General features: G+C 42.3%; 2 protein-coding genes across 9 annotated transcripts in view; one reads left to right on the top strand and one right to left on the bottom strand.

The window, feature by feature from the left end:
- PURA (purine rich element binding protein A) overlaps positions 1-21,960 on the bottom strand; it is a 56,714-nt gene extending 34,754 nt beyond the window's left edge. For 2 of the 8 annotated variants that reach the window (XR_014790321.1, XR_014790319.1), the window contains exon 1: positions 12,585-21,959. Coding sequence is in view for 4 of the 8 variants with exons in the window: in XM_084850850.1 (XP_084706976.1) it covers positions 12,905-13,843 (939 nt within the window). In the remaining 4 variants the exon portion in view is untranslated. Of the gene's footprint in view, positions 1-1,143 lie in introns of those variants that run through there. The other 6 variants (XR_014790320.1, XR_014790318.1, XM_084850850.1 and 3 more) reach the window with 6 other exon arrangements.
- The window catches only part of LOC146347518 (uncharacterized), a 20,166-nt gene continuing 18,974 nt past the window's right edge, over positions 21,201-22,392 (top strand). The window contains exons 1-2 of the mRNA XM_084851532.1: positions 21,201-21,395; positions 21,497-21,943. Coding sequence (XP_084707658.1) covers positions 21,201-21,395; positions 21,497-21,943 — 642 coding nt within the window. The remainder of the gene's footprint in view (positions 21,396-21,496; positions 21,944-22,392) is intronic.

The raw sequence follows: 22,392 nt of genomic DNA, 5'->3' as shown, positions 1-22,392 counted from the left end.
AGGCAGAAAAGGAAAAGGCTGAGGCGAGGAAAAATGAAGTAGAGAATACTCCTTGGAAAAGGGTGACAGATAGGAGCAGAAGAACTAGAAGCCACTCTGCACCAGTGGAGGCAGTGGAGCTAGGGAACCATTTCCAGGTACTTGAGGACGAGACTGGAGGACAGCCTGCAGAGGAAGAATTACAGGGGATCCCGCATGAGAACGAGCAAGACACTGAAGGTCAGTCAAGCAGAGACGATGAAACCAAGGCCTACAACAAGAAGAAGGATCATAGAATAGTCACAGAATAAGACCATCGAGTCCAACTTGAGAAGAGTAGTAGTTGCGGGAGACTCCTTGCTGCATGGGGTTGAAACCCAAGTATGTCACAAAGACCTTTGGACTCGCCTTGCATGCTGTCTCCCAGGAGGATGGATAAGAGACATGACTGAAGGGTTGCCTACACTCATAAAGCCCACTGACAGGTATCCCTTTCTTCTTACCATGTGGGAACAAATGATACTGCCAAATGGAGCTACGAAGAAAACACATCAGACTTTGAAGCTTTGGGAAGGAAACTCAAGTAGTTAGAAGAGGGACAGAAGGGGAAAGAAAAATGCTCTGGGTGAATGACTGGCTACAAAGGTGGTGCTGGCGTGAGAGATTTGGATTCTGGGACCACGGGCCATACTTCCTGGAAGATGGAATGTTGGCAAGGGATGGGTTGCACCTCACAAGGGCTGGGAAGAATATGTTTGGCCACAGCATGAAGAACTTCATCAGAAGGGCTTTAAACTGAATCCTACGGGGAAGGGAGACGTAAAATTGAGGGTAATAATGGACAAAAACTCATGCACCACAACGGAGAGAACAGCTCTAATAGCGCCCAATAATAGTCTTCAAAAACATGTAGGAAGAAAGCCAGACTATAAAGCACATGGTCTTCGATGTCTATATGCTAATGCCCAGAGGATGGGAAACAAACAGAACGAACTTGAACTCTTAATACAGGAGGGAAATTATGACTTGATAGGTGTAACTGAAACTTGGTGGGATGACTCCCATGACTGGAATACAGCAATTGAAGGATATAACTTGTTCAAAAAGAACAGGAGGAACAGAAAGGGAGGTGGGGTTGCACTATATGTGAAAAATACATATCTCTGCACAGAAATACAGGAGGAGGAGCTTGGTAGCCCCATCGAGAGCATCTGGGTTAAAATAAATGGAGCTAAGAATAAAAGGACCTGGTGGTCGGAGTCTACTGCCAGCCACCCAGTCAAGAAGAAGATGAGAATGAAAGTTTTGAAAAGCAAACTGCCAATGTTTCAAGGAAGCATGATGTAGTAGTAATGGGGGACTTCAATTTCCCCGATATATGTTGGGAGACAAATTCTGCAAAACATGACCCCTCCAAGAAATTCCTGACTTATGTTGCTGTTAACTTCCTCCTACAGAAAGAGGAGGAAAGAACTAGAGGATCGGCTATCTTTGACTTGATCCTAATCAACAGAGATGACGTAGTGGATAAAGTAGCAGTTACAGCAACTCTGGGGGAAAGTGACCATGGTATAGTTGAGTTCTTGGTTCTAAGGGAAGCAAAAGCAGAGTGTAGCCAAATGTGTACTCTAGAATTTAGGAAAGCCATTTTTAATAAACTCAGAACAATAATAAGTAAGGTCCCATGGCAAGCGACTTTAAGGAGAAAAGGAATCCAAGATGGGTGGCAGTTTTTTCAAAAAGGAAATTCTAAAGGCACAATTACAAACAATTCCAACAAGAAAAAAAGGCAGAAGACAACAGAAGACGACAATGCGGCTTCACCAAAAGCTTAGAGATGACCTGAAAACAAAAAAGGACACATATAGGAAGTGGAAGGAAGGCCAAGCTACAAAGAAAGCGTACAGGCAGGTAGCACAGAATTGCAGGGATGGTACCAGGAAGGCTAAAGCTGAGAACGAGCTGAGGTTAGCGAGGGATGCTAAAAGCAACAAAAAGGCTTTCTTCAGATACGTGCATAGTAAAAGACATAGGAAAGAAATGGTGGTTCAACCATTAAATAAGGATGACAAAATTATAACAGATGACAAGGAAAAGGCAGAAGTGCTCAGTTCCTACTTTGGCTCAGTCTTCTCCCAAAAGAGGGTCTATGACCCCCTGGCAAAACCGAAGTACAGGCTGAAGGGGCAGCACTGCAGCTTGAGATTGATAGGCATATGGTCAAGGAACACCTAATTACTTTGAATGAGTTCAAATCTCCAGGGCCAGATGAACTGCATCCTAAAGTAATAAAAGAATTGGCAGAAGAACTCTCAGAACCACTGTCTATTATCTCTGAGAAATCATGGAGGGCGGGTGAAGTGCCAGATGACTCAAGGAGGGCTAACGTTGCCACCATCTTCAAAAAGGGCAAAAAGGAGAAACCTGGGAACTACAGACCAGTCAGTCTGACATCAATCCCTGGGAAAATTCTGGAGCAGATTATAAAGCAATCCATCTGTAAGCACCTTGAAAACAATGCAGTGATTACTCAAAGTCAAAATAGATTTGTCAAGAACAAATTATTAGTCTTAGCCTGCCAAACTAATTTGATCTAATTTTTTGATCAGATAACCTCCCTTGTGGACTGTGGGAATGCTGTGGACATAATATACCTCGACTTCAGTAAAGCTTTCGACAAAGTACCCCATGATATCCCGATGAGCAAACTAGCTCAAAGTGGGCTAGATGAAACAACTCTCAGGTGGATCCACAGTTGGCTACAGAATCGGACTCAAAGAGTGCTTAGCAATGGGACCTTCTCAAACTGGGGAGAGGTAACGAGTGGGGTACCGCAGGGCTCAGTCCTGGGCCCAGTGCTCTTCAACATTTTTATTAATGACTTGGAGGTGGTGGTGCAGGGAATGCTGATCAAATCTGCAGATGACACAAAATTGGGCGGGATGGCTAATACCTTGGAAGACAGAAACAAAATTCAAAGTGATCTTGATATGCTGGAGTGCCAGGCAGAAAACAAAATGAATTTAATAGGGATAAATGCCAAGTTCTGCACCTAGGAAAAAGAAACCAAATGCACAGCTACAAGATGGGGGATACTTGGCTCAACAACTCTACAAGCAAGAAGAATCTTGGAACTGTGGTAGATCACAAGCTGAATATGAGCCAACAATGTGATGTGACTGCAAAAAAGGCAAATGCTATTTTGAGCTGCATTAATAGAAGCATAGCTTCCAAATCCTGGGAAGCACGAGTTCCTCTCTACTCAGCACTGGTTAGGCCTCATCTGGAGTACTGTGTCCAGTTCCGGGCACCACACTTTAAGAAGGATGCAGACAAACTGGAGAGGGTTCAGAGGAGGGCAACAAAGATGATCAGGGGACTGGAAACAAAGCCCTATGAGGAGAGACGGAAAGAACTGGGCATGTTTAGCCTTGAGAAGACTGAGGGGAGATATGACAGTGCTCATCAAGTACTTGAAAGGTTGTTGCAGAGAGGAAGGCCAGGATCTCTTCTCAATCATCCCAGAGTACAGGACATGGAATAATGGGCTCAAGGTACAGGAAGCCAGATTCCGGCTGACCATCAGGAAAAATTTCCTGACTGTTAGAGCAATACAACAATGGAACCAATTACCTAGGGAGGTAGTGGGCTCTCCCACACTGGAGGCATTCAGGAGGAAGCTGGACAGCCATTTGTGAGGGATGCTTTGCCTTAGATTCCTGCATTAAGCAGGGGGTTGGACTCGATGGTCTTATAGGCCCCTTCCAACCCTACTATTGTATTATTCTAAGTTTACACACACACTGAGGCAGGGGACAGAGAATAAGACCCAGTTTGGACATAACTGTGGCAAATCTTGGGTTAATTAACCCAGAATTGGCCATGCCGTGCACATGCTGTGGTCTCTTTAAATATGCAACCTCCAATCAGCCTGACCGTAGGTTACTGTGTGATGTGTGAACCTGAACACTTTCAGTTGTTCGTGGGTAAATAAAAGCATAACTATGGTATGAACCATTTTAAGATCAACACCAACTGACAAAAATATTTGGAGAAACATTCTTTGATTTGAATTCAGCACATTATTTGTATTATAAACAATTTTAGAATGTTGGCCAGAGATATTGGTTTTTTATACATAAGGAAACTAAAACTCAATGAAAACAAAAACCAGTTTAAATGCACACATGTTCATGACCTAAACCTAAAAATACGAATCTCTGAAATTCAAGCCAGCCAGCTTAGGATCCAGTCAGGTTGAATACGCTTCTTGAAATCGTATTTGATCCAAATGGCTACAATAAGACTAAACCAGATGTATATAGAATGATATAGCTGCATTGTACATAAGAACCCTATCTTAGGCCAAGCAAGGCCATTGATTTATCTAGTACAGAACTGTCTAGTCCAATTAAAAATATACCTAAAAGTTAACACATCCACCACTTTCACTTGAAGCTTATTTCTACAACTGAAAGATTCAAACACATGCCTTCAGTTACTTTACATTTTGCTGATGAGATGGTCATCATTCATATTCTGGAAAGGCAGAACCCCTTAAAATGTTCCAGGTTAAACAAATGATCAATATAGAAATACTCAGAAAAACAATGCTGAACATTCTTCATAAAAACCGGCGGGGGGAGGGGGGGACATGTTTTAAAAATTAGTAACTTTTCATCTCCTTAAGACAGAGGCAGGCTACTGTTTTGGCCTCAAAGGCTGCATGCAGTGCTGGGTCAAGGGCCACAGATGCACACATGCACACTCTTCCCCTGCCCTGCACATCTCAGTGTGCTGACCCCCATCCCCCTGCGATGCTCTCCGAGACAGTTTTTTTCTTGCCACTATTAGGGGTGGGAAAATGGTGATCTCAGTAGTGCCAGGACTGCTGGGAGAGGAGGTTCAAGCATCTCCCACCCGCAGTGACCCTGATTAGAATCACTCTTTCCCCACCGCCATTCCAGTTGGGCTGTGGGAAAAAATGGGTGGAGCTTCCCAGGCTGCACGGAGCATAGGAGCCAGCAGCATGCAGCCCATGGGCTGTCCACCCCTGACTTTAAGTAACTGGCATTATAACTTATCTCTCAAAAAGGCACTTAAAAAAAAGATGGAGTTGTGAGGAACTTAATGAAAAGATGTCTGTTGCTAGGATGAGCTTTAGTAAGCAACTTCTAATGAAAATGAAATATATATTATCTTTAGGGAGTAGTTATCAGCTGAAGCAATGTTTAATTTCAATGACAAAACCATGTAAAAGATTTATATGCTGCTTTTCCAGTATTCAAAGTTGCATACAAATAATAAAAGCATGTTTAAAAGTCACACTAAAACGGAACAAAATAAGCTAAACAGATAATTAACTAAACCAGAACAGCAGCTGAAAGATTAAAAAAGCAAAGCCTGCGGAGAGACTGACAGCCAGTTTTGCTGAATGAAAGCTGAAGCAGAAAGGTCCAATCTTTCCAGAGAACAAAGAAGAGGAACATCACAAGGGCTACTGCAGCAAAGACTCTACTGCTAGCAGCCAATGTTCTGATCTCACAAAATGAGGGTACACAGAGCAGGGCCTGATCCGAACAAAAACAGTGTGGGGGCTGATATAGGGTGAGGCAGTCCTTAAGGCATGTGGACTGCAGAAGGGCTTTAAGAGGTAAGCACCATCATGTTTAATTGGTCATGGAAGAAACCTGATAAGCGCCAGTCTTGCAATTGTTGCAGGACTGGTGTAATAAGTGTCCGTCTCTTAAATATTCATCAAAAAGTAAATAGCAGCATTTTTCATAAGGGGCAGCTTCCAAACCATCTTCAAGAGCTGTCTCAATGTGCTACAGTTAATGGTAAAGATAACCATTACAGTAGCCATACTTGGAGAAATGAAAACCAAATCTGTATTGGCATCGTTCATGACCTTCTCCCAGGGTCAATGTTGAGGTGCAGTTTACCAGAAAAAGGACTGGGTAGGGAGACATTTCTACAGACACACCACTCAGCCAAACCTTTTAAACTTATTTTCACAAAACCATATAAAAACATAGCTTACACTGGAAAGCCTCAACCTTTGGTAAAACTAACAATGCATATTGAAACACCAGTTCACCAAATCACAGAAACAAATAAAAATGTGTTTCAGCCTTTGAAAGAGAATTCTATGAACACTCGTATCAAGGACCAAATTTGAATAGATTGCAGTGAGGGAGTTACTCCGCTATCCAGAATAAGGTAATCTTAGCATGGTTTAACAAGAGCCTACCCAAGCATATGGTGTACTAAAGGACAAGAGCCAGCACCCTTGCAGCTGTAGCGAGTTTCAGTCTTTAAAAAACTGGATCAAGCTTTCTACTGTAGAAGATTACACGTATGCTGCGGATACTAAAAGTTGGATTCTTTTAGAGCTTTTTTTGCTATTTTTAATCCTCCTCCCAGAGGTATTAAATAGTTGGTTTTTTTAACTGTTCAAGTGCCAACTTTGTATAGCCTTTTCACTGCTTATGGGGAATAAGTAGATGGATATATGAACATTAAAATATGTTTGTTTGCTTGCAAGGGGAGACTTTTTAGAGACCAATGCTGCAGTCCTGTGCACATCTGGAAGTAAGCCTCATTAAATTTAGTGGGATTTACTTCTCTGTAAACATGCACAGGACAGATCTGGATGAAAAAATGCCAAATTCCTTAGAATTTGTAACACATTTCCAATCTTATGGGCAAGCACCTAACATGACCAATATTTAAACACAAAACAATTTTTTAAAATAGTTTGTAGTATACAAAGCTTGCAGCCTCTTCAATGACGTCCACAACATTAAAAGCCTGAATCGAAAGAACTGTGTAAATAGTTCTGCATGGCCATAGGAACTTGTGTTTCTCAAACAGCAACTCTCCGTGGTGCATGGTGAACTTCTTTTGAAACCAAGGTGAAATTCATAAGCAATAGTGATGTGGCATAAGGGCCTACATTCAAAGGGGGGAAAGCCAAGGACCCCACTGGGCATGCCCAAAGCCTGGGCAAACCTAAAGTAGCTCTTTGGATCATGGCCAAATTATTTAAGTTTGAGGTCTGAGGGTGCAAGATCCAAAAGATTCTATTATTCACATAAGTCTACTTTAGCATTTTGTGTATCAGTGCCAGAATTTCAACTTTCATAATTTTAAACATGCCAGACATTAAATGTGCCTCTGAAAGCTGAAACACAAAGGCTAAGGTTTCTAAAGCAATTCACAATGGGAAACCTGAGTTTGACAGGTGTAATCTCATGCCCTTAATCCAGATTTTGTAGAGACCCTTTAATCCTATCCCATCCAAAAAAAGTGTTTTACATTAATAGAGCAGTGGAATCATAAGCATATTTACTCAGAATTAAGGCCCAGTGTGTTCAATGGGCCTTAATTCTGTGTTACTCCCAAGTTTGCATAGAACTGCAGCTAAAAGAACCTTCATAGATGAAAACTAACCTAAGATGCATATCCCTACTGGATGGTATAGAAAGAGAATACATAAATACAATAATAATTATTTTTAAATGGCCAGAAAGGGGAGGAGGAGATTCCAGTGGGCATTTGAATATCTGCAGATTCCAATACTCATCAAAGTAGCAAAGCTTAGTAAATGGGATATGATCAGAAAAAACTGAATCACTTTAAGTTCATGCAAAAAATTTAAAGGTCAACGATATGAATTAATAAAAATGCAATTCCAGTTCAATGTTACTGAGACAATTCAGATAAGCCTCCAAAACATGGTTTGGAGAATCAGGAATGTGCTGTGAGCTCACCTTCTCCTCCTCTGTCACATACTGTAACTTCTGCTTTTTCCTGGTTTCTTCTAGCCACAGTTTGCCAGAACATACAAAACAGGCTAAGGTTAATACTAACCTCCACACAATCGTACGAAATGGACTTGCAAACCACAGTATGGAGACAAAGCGCTAAACACAGTTGGTGAATTTGGATGACATGGCAACCAGTGGTTAGAAGAAACCTGGAAATGGAGAAAGAGAAGAGGAAGCACATGTGTGGCACACTCCAGATTGTTCCAACCATGGTTTGGGTGGCTAGAACAAGATGTCTGAACCAGGCCACTGAGTACTGATAAACCTAACTTGGGAGACAAAAAGCATTTTAATTTGTGAAGTTAATATTTACCCATTACCTCCCTAATTCTTGTTGTCCCTCCCAAGTGTTATCTGCAGTTTCTCAGGGAACATATAACAGCATGGCATTAGAACATGCAAGAAATGAAAACAGTGAGTACAACCGAAACAGATCCATTGATTTTTTTTTATTACAAATGTACTTGATCAGTTGGCTTCAAAAATATACCAATACCCTATTTTATGTATGCCAGTACAAAGCAAAAACTATTTTACAAGTTAAATAAAAACGGACAAAAATAGTATTTTAATGGAAACAGTTATAAAATATCATAATCCCATTGCAGGAAGATATTTTATTCTTTCCAAATTACCAGAGGTCTGGGTGTATAATATTTACCATTCAGAATAGGTAGATTTGTTATAGTTTGTTGTCAGCATAAAAAGTAACACTAATAACTATAATTATATATACTTGTTAGTGCACAAATCCCATCCAGTTAACTGACCACAATATATACAATAGATTGCATAGCTTAAAAGGGACATGGCTGATCAATGAAGTTGCTACAGTGCTGTTTTGAAAGTGAAAAATATAACTGTTCTCAAATGAAAGTATTGGCCTACTGTACGCACTCATACGTTTTCTTCATTGCCTGATATGCTAGTTCTTTTGTCTGCACAGTAGACAAATCTACTACATTTTCCAAAGTTCTGAGTGGGTGGTTCTGTTTCGTAGTACTTCTCAAAGAGAGCTTAACAGAGCAAGCTGCAATCCCTGCAACAGATATTTTTAAAAGCGACACTGTCAAGTATTTGTGGGTTAAATATGTACATTTTCACAAGTTTTCCGTCATCTGTATGCAAGGCTTGCCTATGAACTTGAACATATCCCTACCTCCACCCTGGATTATTTGTTTAGTAAATGTTGGATTCTCTGCTTTCCCTGCTAATTTCCTCTGGCACACAGTCAAATTCTACAATTTCAGCACTATTGAGATTTTATTTGTATTTATTTTTATTTGGTTTAGCTCCCCCTCTGGCTGAAAACAGTATTTTACAGCATAAAACAATAAAGAGGCATGAATCAACAGTGTCTAATTTTTAATTTGTTTATTTAATTTCTCAGACAGAGCAATTAAAAAAAACCAAGTGGACTTAAAATGAGGACATTTGCCATGCTGTAATCACCTGAAAGGGAGGTCACGTTTTAAATGTAAGTTACTTGACAGTGTCCCTTTCGCTTAAAAAACAAAACAAAAACAACTATGTTTGTATTGCAGTGGATTTCAAGTTTTCTTGCACTTCATATAAAGTAGCATTATGACTGTGGATCTTTCCTACAAGACACTAAAAACATATTAAGGAAAATAAGGCATGTTTTCCAAAAGGTGGATTGCTTGGCACATTTGAGCATACTGTTTTTAGAACACGGAATATGGTCAAATATACCATTTCTTTTATTCTTCTGGCCTTAAAACAAGGTCCTCTCACTACTGTTTATTTTAAACAGTGAGCCATAGAACCTTAGTAGAGTAGTGAGCACCTCAACTGGAAAAAAGTGAAACTCAAAATAATGTGATTTAGTCAACATAACATTGTCATTAACATTTATCAAGTCCTAGAATATCTATAACGTGTCTATAAATCAAAACGTTTTCAGACTCAGGACACAGAACTTTGCTAGAACTGTGGTAAGATGTCATGATACAAGGAGAACTTCACAACTCGCGTATCATTGTAACCCACTCAGGTTAAAGACAGGATTATCAGGTGTGTGGGTCAAGAAGAGTTCCCTTTCATGAATTTTGATTCTCAGGAAAAGGAAATAAGCAAAATGCTGATTCTATTGACTTATGTCTAAACCAATCTAAATATTGACTGGAATCAGACAATAGATTTTCAGACAGTCAAAGGTAGTTTGAAAGAGGAAATCTCTGCTTGTAGTATGTATATTCATTCTACTTCTGTCTCTGATAAATAGGTATTTGTTTTGTTTCATAAACCTGCAAAACCAGCTGTTTGGCCAAAGGCAATAGTGGGACACATAGAATGTGTGTTCACATCATGAGAAGCAAAGCCACTCTCAAATCACTTTTAGCACTCTTAGGGCACAATCCTATGCATGTTTAGATGGATAAAAGTCCTACAACTCCCAGCATTCCCCAGCCGGAAAGGCTGGCTGGGGAATGCTGGGAGTTGTAGGACTTTTCTGTCTAAACATTGAATAGGATTGCAGCTTTAGTCTGTGTCTAGTCTAAACCAGAATAAAGACTTTGCTCTTTAACAACCTGAATTCAAAGAGATCAAAAAGACACTTTGCTGCCCACAGTGACCCACACAAGTTATTGCTAAAAAAACAAAACTTCTGCCAAACTGCAGTACTGCAAGTTTTAAAACTATAGCGAATAGTTAAACAAAGACAACCAAATAGCAAAATCAAAGCGATTTAAACTTCCCTAACTACCTGTAGCATCAAAAATGCAGTCCTTTCCAGGTCACAGTTCAAATACAATATGAAACTGCTCAACAAACCTTCCAATTAAAACAAAGCAGGCTTACCACTCAAGGCTTATATGTGGTCAAAAACCATTTCAGTTATCACATTATGCACTATGGAAGCTTATTTTTGCTATGTAGGAAAGTGCATTTTAGAAAATAATGTAATAAATTCCAGTGATTTTTTAAAACAAAATTCCTACCTACTACAACATTATTGCACATTAGGTGCTCTATGGACACCAGTAGCAAACTTGTTTAACTGGAAACGGATAATACAACGGAAACAGATTTTATATTGACACTTACAGTACATCTCCAAAAAAGGAATTATACTTTAATCAATGAAAAAAAACAGACACATTTCCTTTGAACAATCTTTGTCTTTCCTAGACCCAACCTCTTACAATCACTGAGAAGCATAGAAAGTTTCTGTTCCTACAGGTGGCATCTTCTACATACAGCAGTTAAATCTACATTGTTAAATTTGTCAAGGATGTTAAGAAAATGAGTACACTCCAAAACGCAAGAATCAAACAGATTCTTATTTTGTCAACTTTTCCTACAGAATTCCAACTAATTTTTTCTACTGTTTTAAGGCATCATTTATAACATATTATTTTCACTTGCAATGATAGTCATGCAGCAGTTTAATGATAAAAATATATTAATATTTTTTTACTATACAGCAGCAAGAAGTTAGTCAATTAAAAGCACACAAACATTTTTAAAGAAAAACCTGTAAAGTATATTACTACAAATAATTGCAATTTGGAGAACACCACTTGACAGATTAGTGTTCCTATAGACTGTTTTCATACCCTACAATTTTAATATACCACACAAAGTACATACTTTTAACTGAAGGCTTGCACACTCGGGGGTCACTACTACATGTATAAAGTATGTAGCCAGTAATAACTAGCACCACAGCTACATGAAAATTTCTTTACAACACACCAACTTGGCTTTTACTTTTAAAGGAAACTCAAAATCCATGGCTCAGTGGGATTACACTATAATCATGTTGCACTGACTTCTATGACAGGCCTACATAAGTTAGTTAGCACTAGCAGAAATTGGAGTTTTGATTCAGCCTTGAACAAATTAAGGGGATAGTGCTAGTAGCCACACACAAAAGACCCCTCACCACCTGTTATTCAAAAACAGGTTTACTGGAAATTGTTTTACGTTAAAGTACTTTAAGTACACATCATAAAAAAAATATATTATGAACAATACAAGTACATCTCATATACACAATAATGACAATATACCTACTTAGTTGTAAACCAAACAGGTGCAGAAAAATATGGGAGATCATTCCTCTTTCTCTCTCTTTTTACTATTTGAATACCTTTGGTTCAAACCGTAAAAATCACAAGTTAGCAAATTTCATTTAAATGCCTTTTTAATAATTTTTCTTCATGTTCACAGAAGTTTCACTGACCATTTTATATGTTTAAGGTCCAGATGCAATGCATATTGTATAAAAGAGAGCACTTATTGTTTACCTTGCATGAATTAAACCTACGTACCTTTTAACTCTACAGACTTCTGCATAACATTTAGACAAAGCTCAGACACACAGCATGCCTAGCCCTCATATATATATACACATCTCTAATCACAGGTATATAGGGTGTCAAATATACTATAATAACCTCCATGAAAGGTTTTGAAATTTGGTAACAAAATGAGAAGAAAAACTAAAAATATTATTTTACGTGTTCTAAAATATCTCTTTTTTGTGCTAAAGTCAAATGTTAGCTCAACATGAAAAGGACATTTTCTCTTTTTTAATATAATTCAGCAATATTTTAATCTTGACCATTTTTGCAAACACTTTTTTTTAATAATAATAATAATAGCTTAAACGTGTACAAAAGTTCTTGGTTAATTAGGGAAATAAACACTCAGTTCTTTATATTTTTAATCAAGTAGGAAACACAGTTCATCATATATAATGTTATTACTTTTTTTGTAATTTTTGTGTTTTTAGCAGCTGCTTACTGTTTTATACGATGGGCAAGAGTGGAAGGAACAATCCAGCGATGGGGTGGAGAGAAAGAAGTTGCTTGATCAGCTGTCAGTTTTGGTGGTGGGTGGGTTGGTGGTGCTCCCCTTGGAGTTATAACAGGTATATTTAACTTGATGTATTATTTTCAGTGTGTGGGTGTCGGTTCTCTCTCTCTCTCTCTCGTTTACAGTATAAAGTCTCTCTCTGTGTGTTGTTGTCATTATTATTACGAGTGTCTCTGTGCAGCAGGGCAGGGAGGAGGCAGCCAAGTGGGGAGGGAAGTGGGGAGGAGGGAGGAAAGGAGGGATGGAGATCAATCCTCCTCTGGCTCCTCGGCCTGCAGCAAGGCTCCCGGCGGGCCGGTGGTGGCAGCGGTGCCGCTGCTGCTCTCGGTCTCCGGCTGCTGCTCTGCGCCCCCAGAAGAAGACGAGGAGGCGGCGGCGGCGGCGGCCCGCTTGTCCCTCTGCTTCTCCTGGATCTTCTTCATCTCGTCCGAGTACTTGCAGAAGGTGTGCCCAAACTTGGCCCACACCTTGTAAGGGACGGTGATGGAGTTGCGGTAGGTGGGCTTGACCTCGCTCACCCGCATGAAGACGCCGTACTTGTTGGAGCCCACGTCGAAGAAGAACCGCTTGTTGTCCACCGTCAAGGAGGTGCCCTCGGGCAGCTCGGCCGGCTCCTCCTCCACGCCGTAGTCGTCGATGAGCTTGGCCAGGGCGTCGCGGAACTCGATCAACCCCTGGGCCGGCAGGGCGATGGTCTGGCCCTGCGTGGAGCCCAGGCCTGGCCCGCGGTTGACCGTCTGCCGGATGCGCAGGAACCGCCCGCGCTGGTTCTCCTTCAGATCCATGTAGTACTTGCGGTTCTCGCGCACCAGGAACTCGCTCTTCAAGGCCCGCCGGGGCTCATCCGCGGCCTGCGCCAGCTCCGGCGGCTGGCTGGGGCCCAGCTGCGCGTAGTGCTCGATGAAGTCGCCCAGGTAGTCACGGAACTCCACCGCCACCGACATGGAGAGCGTCAGCCGGCTCTTGCTGCCCCCCGCGCCCACCTCCGCGATCTTCAGGAAGCGGCCCTTGGCGTTCTGCTTGACGTCCAAGTAGAAGCGCTTGTTCTGGATGTCCACCCGCTTGGAGGCCAGCTCCTGCGTCTCGTGCTGGAGGCCCACGCCGCCGCCGCCGGGCCCGCCGCCGCCGCCGGGCCCCGGCGCCCCGCCGCCGCCGCCCTGCTCGCTGCCGCTGTCTCTGTCCGCCATGATGCTGCCGGGCCGCCCGACGCCCGCCCGCCTGCCTGCCTGCGCCCCCCGGCCGCCGCCGCCTCCCGCCGCCGCTACTGCTCCTACTGCCGCCGCCGCCGCCGCCGCCGCTCCAACCCCCTCCGCAGCCACCAGCAGCAGCCGGCTGCTCTCGCGAGATCTGTGGAGAAGACAGAAAGAGAGCGCGCGGCTAACATGGCAGAGCGGGCGAGCGGCGCGCAACTGTGCACAGTAACAAGGAAGGGAGGAGAGAGAGAGAGAGGGAGGAAGGAGGGGAGCCCCAGGATATGAGGCGGCAGCCGCCGGCAGCGCCCCGCCGGGCTGGGCTAGGCGAGGGCAGGGAGGTGCTCGCTCCCTGGCGCGGAGGCCCCACCCACCTGCCCCTCTGCCTGGCTCTCGCGCCTTCTTCCCTCAGCGCCACACTGCCAGCGCCGCCCGTCGGCAGTCGACCAGCCCCCCTTGCCCGTCCCTTGCTCTGCGCCCGGACGAAGCCGAGACGCAGGCTCCCCCCGGCTCGCGCGCACGCACGGCCGGTGCCTCCGCCCCTTCCTAAAGGAACGGGGGACGGGACGAGCGGGGGGGGGGTGCAGTCAAACATAAGTACGCGCCAAAATCGCCAAACTAACCGGCTTCAGCGAGACTCTCCTCCTTCGCCCCCCGCTTCACACGACGACTTTCACGTGTCTCTCCAACCACGGGGCCGGGCGTGTGTGTGTGATAGATCACACACCTCACCAAAAAGGCACGAAGAGGGAGACCGAGATAATGGAATTTGGGAGGAACCAAATCCCCCCTTTCCTCCCCCCCCCCGCCCTATTATCCCAGCAATCATAAAACAGACCCATCCTTCATCTTCTGCACCCCCAAGTATCTCAGTCGTAGGCGGGACTCGTACGTGGCATTCATTCACGCCATCAATTAAAAATTTTAAAAAGCTCTCAGAAGGCAACACCCCCCCCCCCCACTGCTTGGCCAGGAAGACACGCTTCTCTTGATTACAAATGTCCGTGGCCAGCAAGTCCTCTAGGGTGCTAGGCTCCTGTAGCACTTGAAAGATTAGCAGATTTCTTGTGGTACAATAAATTTATTCCTCTTTAAGGTCTCGTAGAGCTACAAAATGACAGGGTGATCGTTCTGGAATTTGTTACTTCAAGAAAGATTTCCCACCAGTCCAAGGCTCCAAAATTCAAAGCCTAATGCTGTCAGTCAGTCAGAGTCCAGCCCTATACATGTCTACTCAGCTGGGAGTCCTATTGAATTCTTTGGGGGTTATTCCCAGGAAAAATGGGTAATGGATTATAACTTTAGCTATTTGATGGCTCCCCCCCCCCCCTTCAACTAAAGAAAGGCTCCCAGAGCAGCTTACAAAGATCAGTAATAAGGCAGCCCCCACCCCAGGCTTACATTCTGTTAAAACCACAATTCAGAAACCTTCCTGGTATAGTGTTTTCTCCACCCCCATCCCCATCAAATTATGTGCCCAAGTAGTAAGCATTATACTCTCTTGGTGCAATTCCTATCGCAACAAAACTCCCCAGTTAAAAAAACCTTTCACATGCCTTACTTCCCATCAGGAGAGGAAGAGTAAAGTTTCATCTTTAAATAGAAATAGTGATATAAACAGAAGTAGCAATACCCCTCCTCCTGATTATTAGCTGCTGTTACTATCATTTCCAGGTGCTCTCTGACCACAGTGGAGAAAAGGAACACTTTCTAGAGAACATCTTAGGTTCCTCTTTATAGGGACAAGTGGCAAAGGTACTCGTTACTTAGCATCTGGTTCTCTGTCAGAGGTATACTACCTGTGGATACAAACACACAAGTGCTTTTAAGTTTTAATGGTTAGTAGCGGTTGTTAGACTTCTCCTCTTAGAATCCCCCTAATCCTTTTATAATGGTATTTAGTGGTGTGTGTATTTTCTAAACTAACCCCCCCTCCCCAAATGTTCTAGACTTTCCTCACAGGGATGAGTCCTCATTACTTAAGCTAAGGTGAACACAGCCTCTGTGTAGAACAATACAGGTGTGAAAGAGCATTAAAGTCCTGCAGCCCCATCCCATGAATGTATATCCCAAAGTAAATCCCACTGATGGGATTTATTGATTGTGTATGAGTGTCTGTTTAACTAAAAACAAAGGTAGCCATATTGGCCATAGGGAAAATTCCAAAATCCTTATTAGGTATAAAATAACTGCTCATGTGAACACAGGCTGAGATTGTGAAGCACTGTGATCTTTTCCATTTCACAGCAGGATAGATACATTCGTGTATATACCCCACATAGTAATCCTATGTAAACAGTGAAAAGTAGACAAGCATACAAGGGAACATAAGGGCAGAAGAGGGGTCTTTATTTGAAATAGAAGCATGCATAATAACCCTAACTATTAATCAGTATCATAACATCCCTCTTTTCAGGCCTCCCTTCTTAATTCTCCTTTAAGACTGGTCCTTCAGACTGCTAGGAGCAGGTCTGACGTCTGAGAAACATCCTTTTGGGCACTTGTAGGTCTTGGGCTACAAATGCAACAAGCTGCAAGTTATAAAACTTTTGCACCTGGAAAAAAGTGTCCATTCCCATTGCGGATGACCCTGCATACCTGGAAGTTGCAAGATGCGCATTTTAAAAATAAGGAGGGTATGAACTCTTCTTTAGGGCTTTACACACCAGATGTATTCTGACATACAGAACAGTCTCACTGACCTGGCCTTCAAAAAGTTGGAGCCAAGGAATCCTGCCTTTGCTTTCCTGTCCTTTGTTGATACCTTGTTTTTGGAAAGTAGAAAGAGTTTGTTCCCTTGTCACCAAAGTCTTTTGGACAGCGCTTGATGGGGTGGCGTGACTCCTTAGGCTGCTGGCTGAAAAGACTCCATATGTTGCAACGAAGGAGGCTTCGGTCTGATGGGATAGAAAGCCCTCTCCATCCCTAGCCCAAGGCACTGCTTAGTTTGTGGGAGAGGTGGAGAGGTTGATCACAAGAGAGTTCCGGATGCTCGCCTAGGGACCAAGTGGAGGCAGGGCACATCTTGGCGGGCATGGATGGGGGAAAGAAGACAAGTGCAGTCACCCTTTTTGCCTGCCCCTGGCGAACAGGACCTTAATTGTGAGAGAAAGGGCTTTGCAGCAGCCCAACTGGAACATGGCCTGAGTGGGGACTTCTTGGCCGGAATGTACTGCTTGCAGGATTACGAAAGAAGTCGCTGTAGACCCAGTGCACCCATCTGCCTTGAGGACCTGAAGCAAAGTGACCCATGGAGAGGCTGGGAATTGGGGTCCAGCCCAGAGGGCAACTTCAAGCTCCAATCCTGTCCCACCCCCAACAACCCCCCCCATTTTCTTCTGCTAAGAGGGAAAGCATCCCCTAAAGTTCAGTAACTTTACTGTCCTCCTCACAGGCCTCCTCCTCCTATATAGTCTTGACAAGAAATCTCAAGAGCGACTTCCAGAGAAACGCTGGGGAAAGGGTGGGGCATCAGTTGATTCAACAGTGTTTTTACTTGCTTGGAGGGGAAAGATCTTGAACAGGACTTTGCTAGCTGCACTTAACACTGAAATGTACCTGCTGACAGATTTGCTCTCCACTGGTTTTTCTAGCCAGCAGTCTATTATTCCCACATATACAATCAGCAACTGAGCCCAGTGCAATCTCCCATTGAGAAAGGGTGGAAAGCACAAATACATAGGTTAGGATCAGACATGGTTTCTGGTACATTTTTTGCAAAGCTGCCACCACCTCCTATTTTAGAAACATGGGCTACAAATACTACCGATGTACTCATTGTGGAAGATACAGAAGATGTGTGTGTATGTTAGGGGAAGGAAATTGCTGGAACGAAATGTACTTCGATTTTTGAATCTCATAAGTCCTCCTTCAATGCAAGAGCAAAAAGTTAAACAAGGTTCTATGGCCAACACATTGAATTTAAACAATCTTGGATGAACCAATTTTAAATAATTAGATTTTTCTGCTTCCCATCAAATATGACATTGTAATAGATATCCCACATGCATTTAAGTCTTTGAAAACCATCTTAAATCTGGCAGGAATTTACTTCATACAACTTAAATTTCATTTTAATTTCTGTGACCTTTTCTAGTGATACAGTTCCATTTTATTTGTCTTTATTTAAAAGCACTATTCCTCATGACAGGATCAATTCCAGGCTCTCAGAATTACAACTGACAACTCATTTTTAAAGTTGAACAGAAAAATATTCCATCTAATTTACTACTGGGAAAATCATAAAAATCAAAAGTTGTCAGATAAAGTATGTGTGTTTTATTAAAAAATAATTAGAAGGTAACTAAAATAAGATGAGAAAGAGAATGATAAAGTTTTTGAAAATGCATATTAAACCCAATTTTTAAAGCATTTTATTTTTTTTAAAATACACATGAAAATATTTGGCTGAATACATAATTCTTGCTTAACCAATTAAAATATTTAACACAATGTTATAGAGAGATATACAGACTTGGACTTGTTCACTTTGTGCATTTAACACAAAATGGGCAACTCTTTAAAAACACACCTTGATGCTATAGCTCTTTACTGAAGTTTTACTGAAATTTCCATGACAAAATGATAATTTAATATGACTAAAGCTGACAGACTTATTAATATCCTATTATAATGTACTTACAGACTAAGAAGTCTCTCAGCTCTTATACTTACTGTAGAAACAGGTGATGAGAAAATCTCACACTTAGTTCTACCAAATTAGAAGCAGTTATTTTTGTTTTTGTGTGTGCTAAATTAGCATAAGTAGTAATTTCATTTATTTATTGTATTAATACTTTATTATTCTAATTACAAAATTTCATGCTGAAGATCTAGATCTTTAAAAAGCAGAGTATGAATAATAGAGCACATACAAGCAGGGACTGGGGTGTGGGATGTATTTATTTAACAAATAAGGCATATAACAATAAAACTGAAGATTAAAAAGCTCATTTTAGTAACATTTAAAATACACAATATTGTTGGCATGCAAACTGACATCTAGTGTGACTTCAAGTTTCATAAATAAAAATAACATTATTTAAAACTTGTAATAAAAACATGACAATCCCATGACTGCATATGGTTCATAAAAATATAACTGAGTTACTTGAAGGTTTGCTTATTAACTTAGCAAATGACCAGTATAAAACTGTATGGACTAAAACGGCAATATTCAGCAACATAAACTTTTAAAGAGCTCACGGTTTCTTCTGAAGCTTCAATGAAAATTAGATTTCTTAAAGGAACTTTGTCCCAGATCAACCAACTGGTGTACAATTCAAGGAAAAGCAAAAGTAGTTCTGCTGAAATAAAAGGAAAATAAAGAGTCTCCTAACACATTGGTAGCTGAAGTTATACTAAGGGCTAATTTTAAAATAGAGGAATGACATGATTTCATGTACAACCAACAAGAACTTTTTTCACCACTAATAATAAAAAGTTCCAGTTGTTACAAAAGTAACAAATACTGTATGGCATATAGACTTGCAGCTTTGCTAAAACAGAAAGCCTTATAAAACCAGGAAAGAATAAGTTACTAATGTCTTAAAATATATTTATATGCTAAGTTTGGCTTTAAAAGGTTGATGTAAATGTATTATAATCAAGTTTTAATTTCAGAAATACTTGTAATTAATTTCCTACACTGTAAAAATGTCACATACAAGTTTTTTTTTAAAGTTCAATATTATTTGTAAAAATGAATTAAAATTAACTCTTATAGTCTACATGTAGAAGAGTTATTCACTTATTCTCCAGTATCTAAGAATCTCTTAGATACTGGAGAAGGGTAAAATTTCTCAAGTATTAGAATATAAAATGATTTAGTTCCATTGAGTTGGGATTCTATCATTTTAAATCTTTCAGTTTTACCGTGATCACAACCTACTCTAGATGTCTGACAGTGACATCCTACAGATCTGGTAGATTTTTTAAAAGAGAAATTCCTGTTGAGCATCAGTTTAAACATCAGTTTAAAAATACAAAGGCTAACAAATAAACCAGGGGATGAAAAAACTTCTACTAATCATTAGTAGAATTTCTACTAAACATAATCTACTATGGAATCATACAGTTGACTAATTATTGACACAATTTTTGCAACAAAGTAAGGGGAAATCCAAATGTTTTATACTGAGCAGAGCAAAATTTAAAAAGTTTGTCCTTTTGCAGCTATATTTTAACATGAGATATGTAATGTGATTCTAAACAAGTTTGCTCAGAAGTAAATTCCAATGCTGAATGAGCTGACATGAGTAAGCATCCTTTAGGACCATGTTACTAGTGGAATCATGTTTTATAGATATATGAATGAATGCATCATTGAAAACAATTACAGATCTGGTAGAAAAGACTGAAAATACTGTCCACTTTATTATAGTTATTTTAAGTAAAATACAAGTTAAGACAAAGCAACAGTAAAGTTTGAATGCTTTCAGCCTCAACATATAGTACCACTAAACAGTCATCAGCTAGTACCATTTCTCACAAGTGTAAATAAACTAAACTAAAAAGTTAACTATCAGGAGAAATAATTAAATCTTATTAACATGTTGAAGCAAATAAATTTACATTCCAATATGTAAGAAATTCCAGTTTCCCCCAGCATCTAAGGGAAACAGGCTCTTGGGGAAGTTCATCCAATCTCTTTTATACGTTGTCTCTGAAGAATCCAATAGATTCAATTTAGAAAAGATGATAGTAGATCCATGTTTCCCACAGCGCTCTCTCTCTCTCTCTCTCTCTCTCTCCCTATATATATATATATATATATATATTAGAAATTTCCTTAACCGTAAAACACTTAAATTGATTAAAACATTTTAAAGCCCAGTACATCTAAGTTCTCCTAAACATTGAAACTGCTACTTATGAACCACTTAAAGTCTGTCGTTTTATACATTGTAGCCAAGACATTTAAATCCCTTTAAAAAAGTCACTCTGAAATATCCAGCTCCTAACAACATGTGAAAAACTGTAGATGGGCACGAATTTGGTTGCAAACATTTCTGCCAGTATGATGGACATCGCAGTGTTAGTAATTATTATAACACAAATGCTGAGGTTTTGCATTAAAAAGAGCAATGTCCAATACCAACATTCTACCTTGCCAAGGAAATGAGTTCTTTTTTTTTACAGTTGCCGGCATAAGCGTTGCCATTCTTACAATCCAATCCAATACATAACTTACTCGGAAGTAAGTGCCAATAAATTCAGCGGTACTTGCTTCTTCCAAGGAAGTCGTACGAGATCATTGCAATCCTTGTGCGCTCGCTCAGTCAATCTGTCAATCGCACTTACTCCCAGGAAAGCGTGCTTAGGACCGCAATATTCTTTTCTAGGACGTCAGATGATGACGGAGCGTGACGTCTACGCGAGGCTGCTCTGCCGAAAGCGGCACGACGAAGCACCACCGACCGCGATGCCTTCAGCGGAGGGCGGGGGTTCCCTCGGCGCGCGTCCCGCCGCCCTGCCCGGTCAGGACTCGCCTGGCTATCCGAGTGGGGCAGCGCCGCACTCGCTACGCGGCCGGCGGGCTCGCCAGCCGGCAGGGCGGCGGCGGCGGCGCGATCCCGTGGGCGTCCCTGCCCGCCAAATCGAGCGGGAGCAGAGGGAAGGGGGCGCCGAGCGCCGAGTAGGCCTAGGTAGCCCGGCCCTCCGGCTGGCTCGGCGGCCCTCCTCCCCCTCCCCTCGCGAGTCGTGGCAGGCAGGCGAGCGGCGTCACTCTGCACGCAGCCCGGCGCTTCGTGCCTGACGCCGCCGTCAGCACGCGTCCGCCCGCCCCCTCCGCCCCTCTCCCAAGCTCGGCGGGCGGCGCGCAGCTACCGAACCGAGGGGTTCCGACTGGGCCGAGCTGGCCCGGCCCGGCCCCGCCTCTGCGTCTGCGGCGCGGGGCCTCGGCCGAGCGCCTCCGCCGCCGAGCAGCTGCTCTGGCCGCGCGCGCCCGGGGCCGCCGTGTTTGCCGTTCGGAAGCCAGGCCGCGACGCGTCTCCTGCCTGCGCGGGCTGGGCCGCCCCTCGCAGCCCGGGGCCCTGCGCGGAAGAGGAACGAGGACGGATTTCCCCGTGCAAGAAATGCACCCGGCAGAGTCTTCCCGTGTGTATGCGCGCGCGATTCTGACGAGGACGAGCTTCTGGGATGATGCGCGCCACTCCCCCCCCCCCCCGCATGCGATTGTGTCGAAGGTGGTTGTTCGAGTGTCATAGGCGCTTTTGCGACTGCAAGCAACACTAGTGCACATCGGGTTGTAGCCGCTGTTAGTCCTACTTAGAGTAGGCCCGTTGAAATGAATGGGGCTTAAGTTAGACTGACATTGGATGCAATCCATCACTCTCTCGTGCGGTTTTCTGTTCTTCATTCCTTTTTAAAAAGAACGTTAAAATAGATTTAGAGAGACTTGCCATTCCACACTAAGGCTGTGCCGTCTATATTTTTAAACCGTGTTATGTCTTTGTGTGAACCTGTTTTTCCATTTAGTTCTGTCACGTTTCAGCTTCGTTGTAATGGCCCCAAGGACAGCAGCTATCCTTCGCAGGCTGGGTAAC

This window comes from Heloderma suspectum, chromosome 4, assembly GCF_057233095.1.
Source record: "Heloderma suspectum isolate Gila_16-S chromosome 4, 16-S_ref, whole genome shotgun sequence".
NCBI lineage: Eukaryota > Metazoa > Chordata > Lepidosauria > Squamata > Helodermatidae > Heloderma > Heloderma suspectum.
Note: the sequence above shows the minus strand (reverse complement) of the source record. Positions and strands in the feature narration are given on the sequence as shown.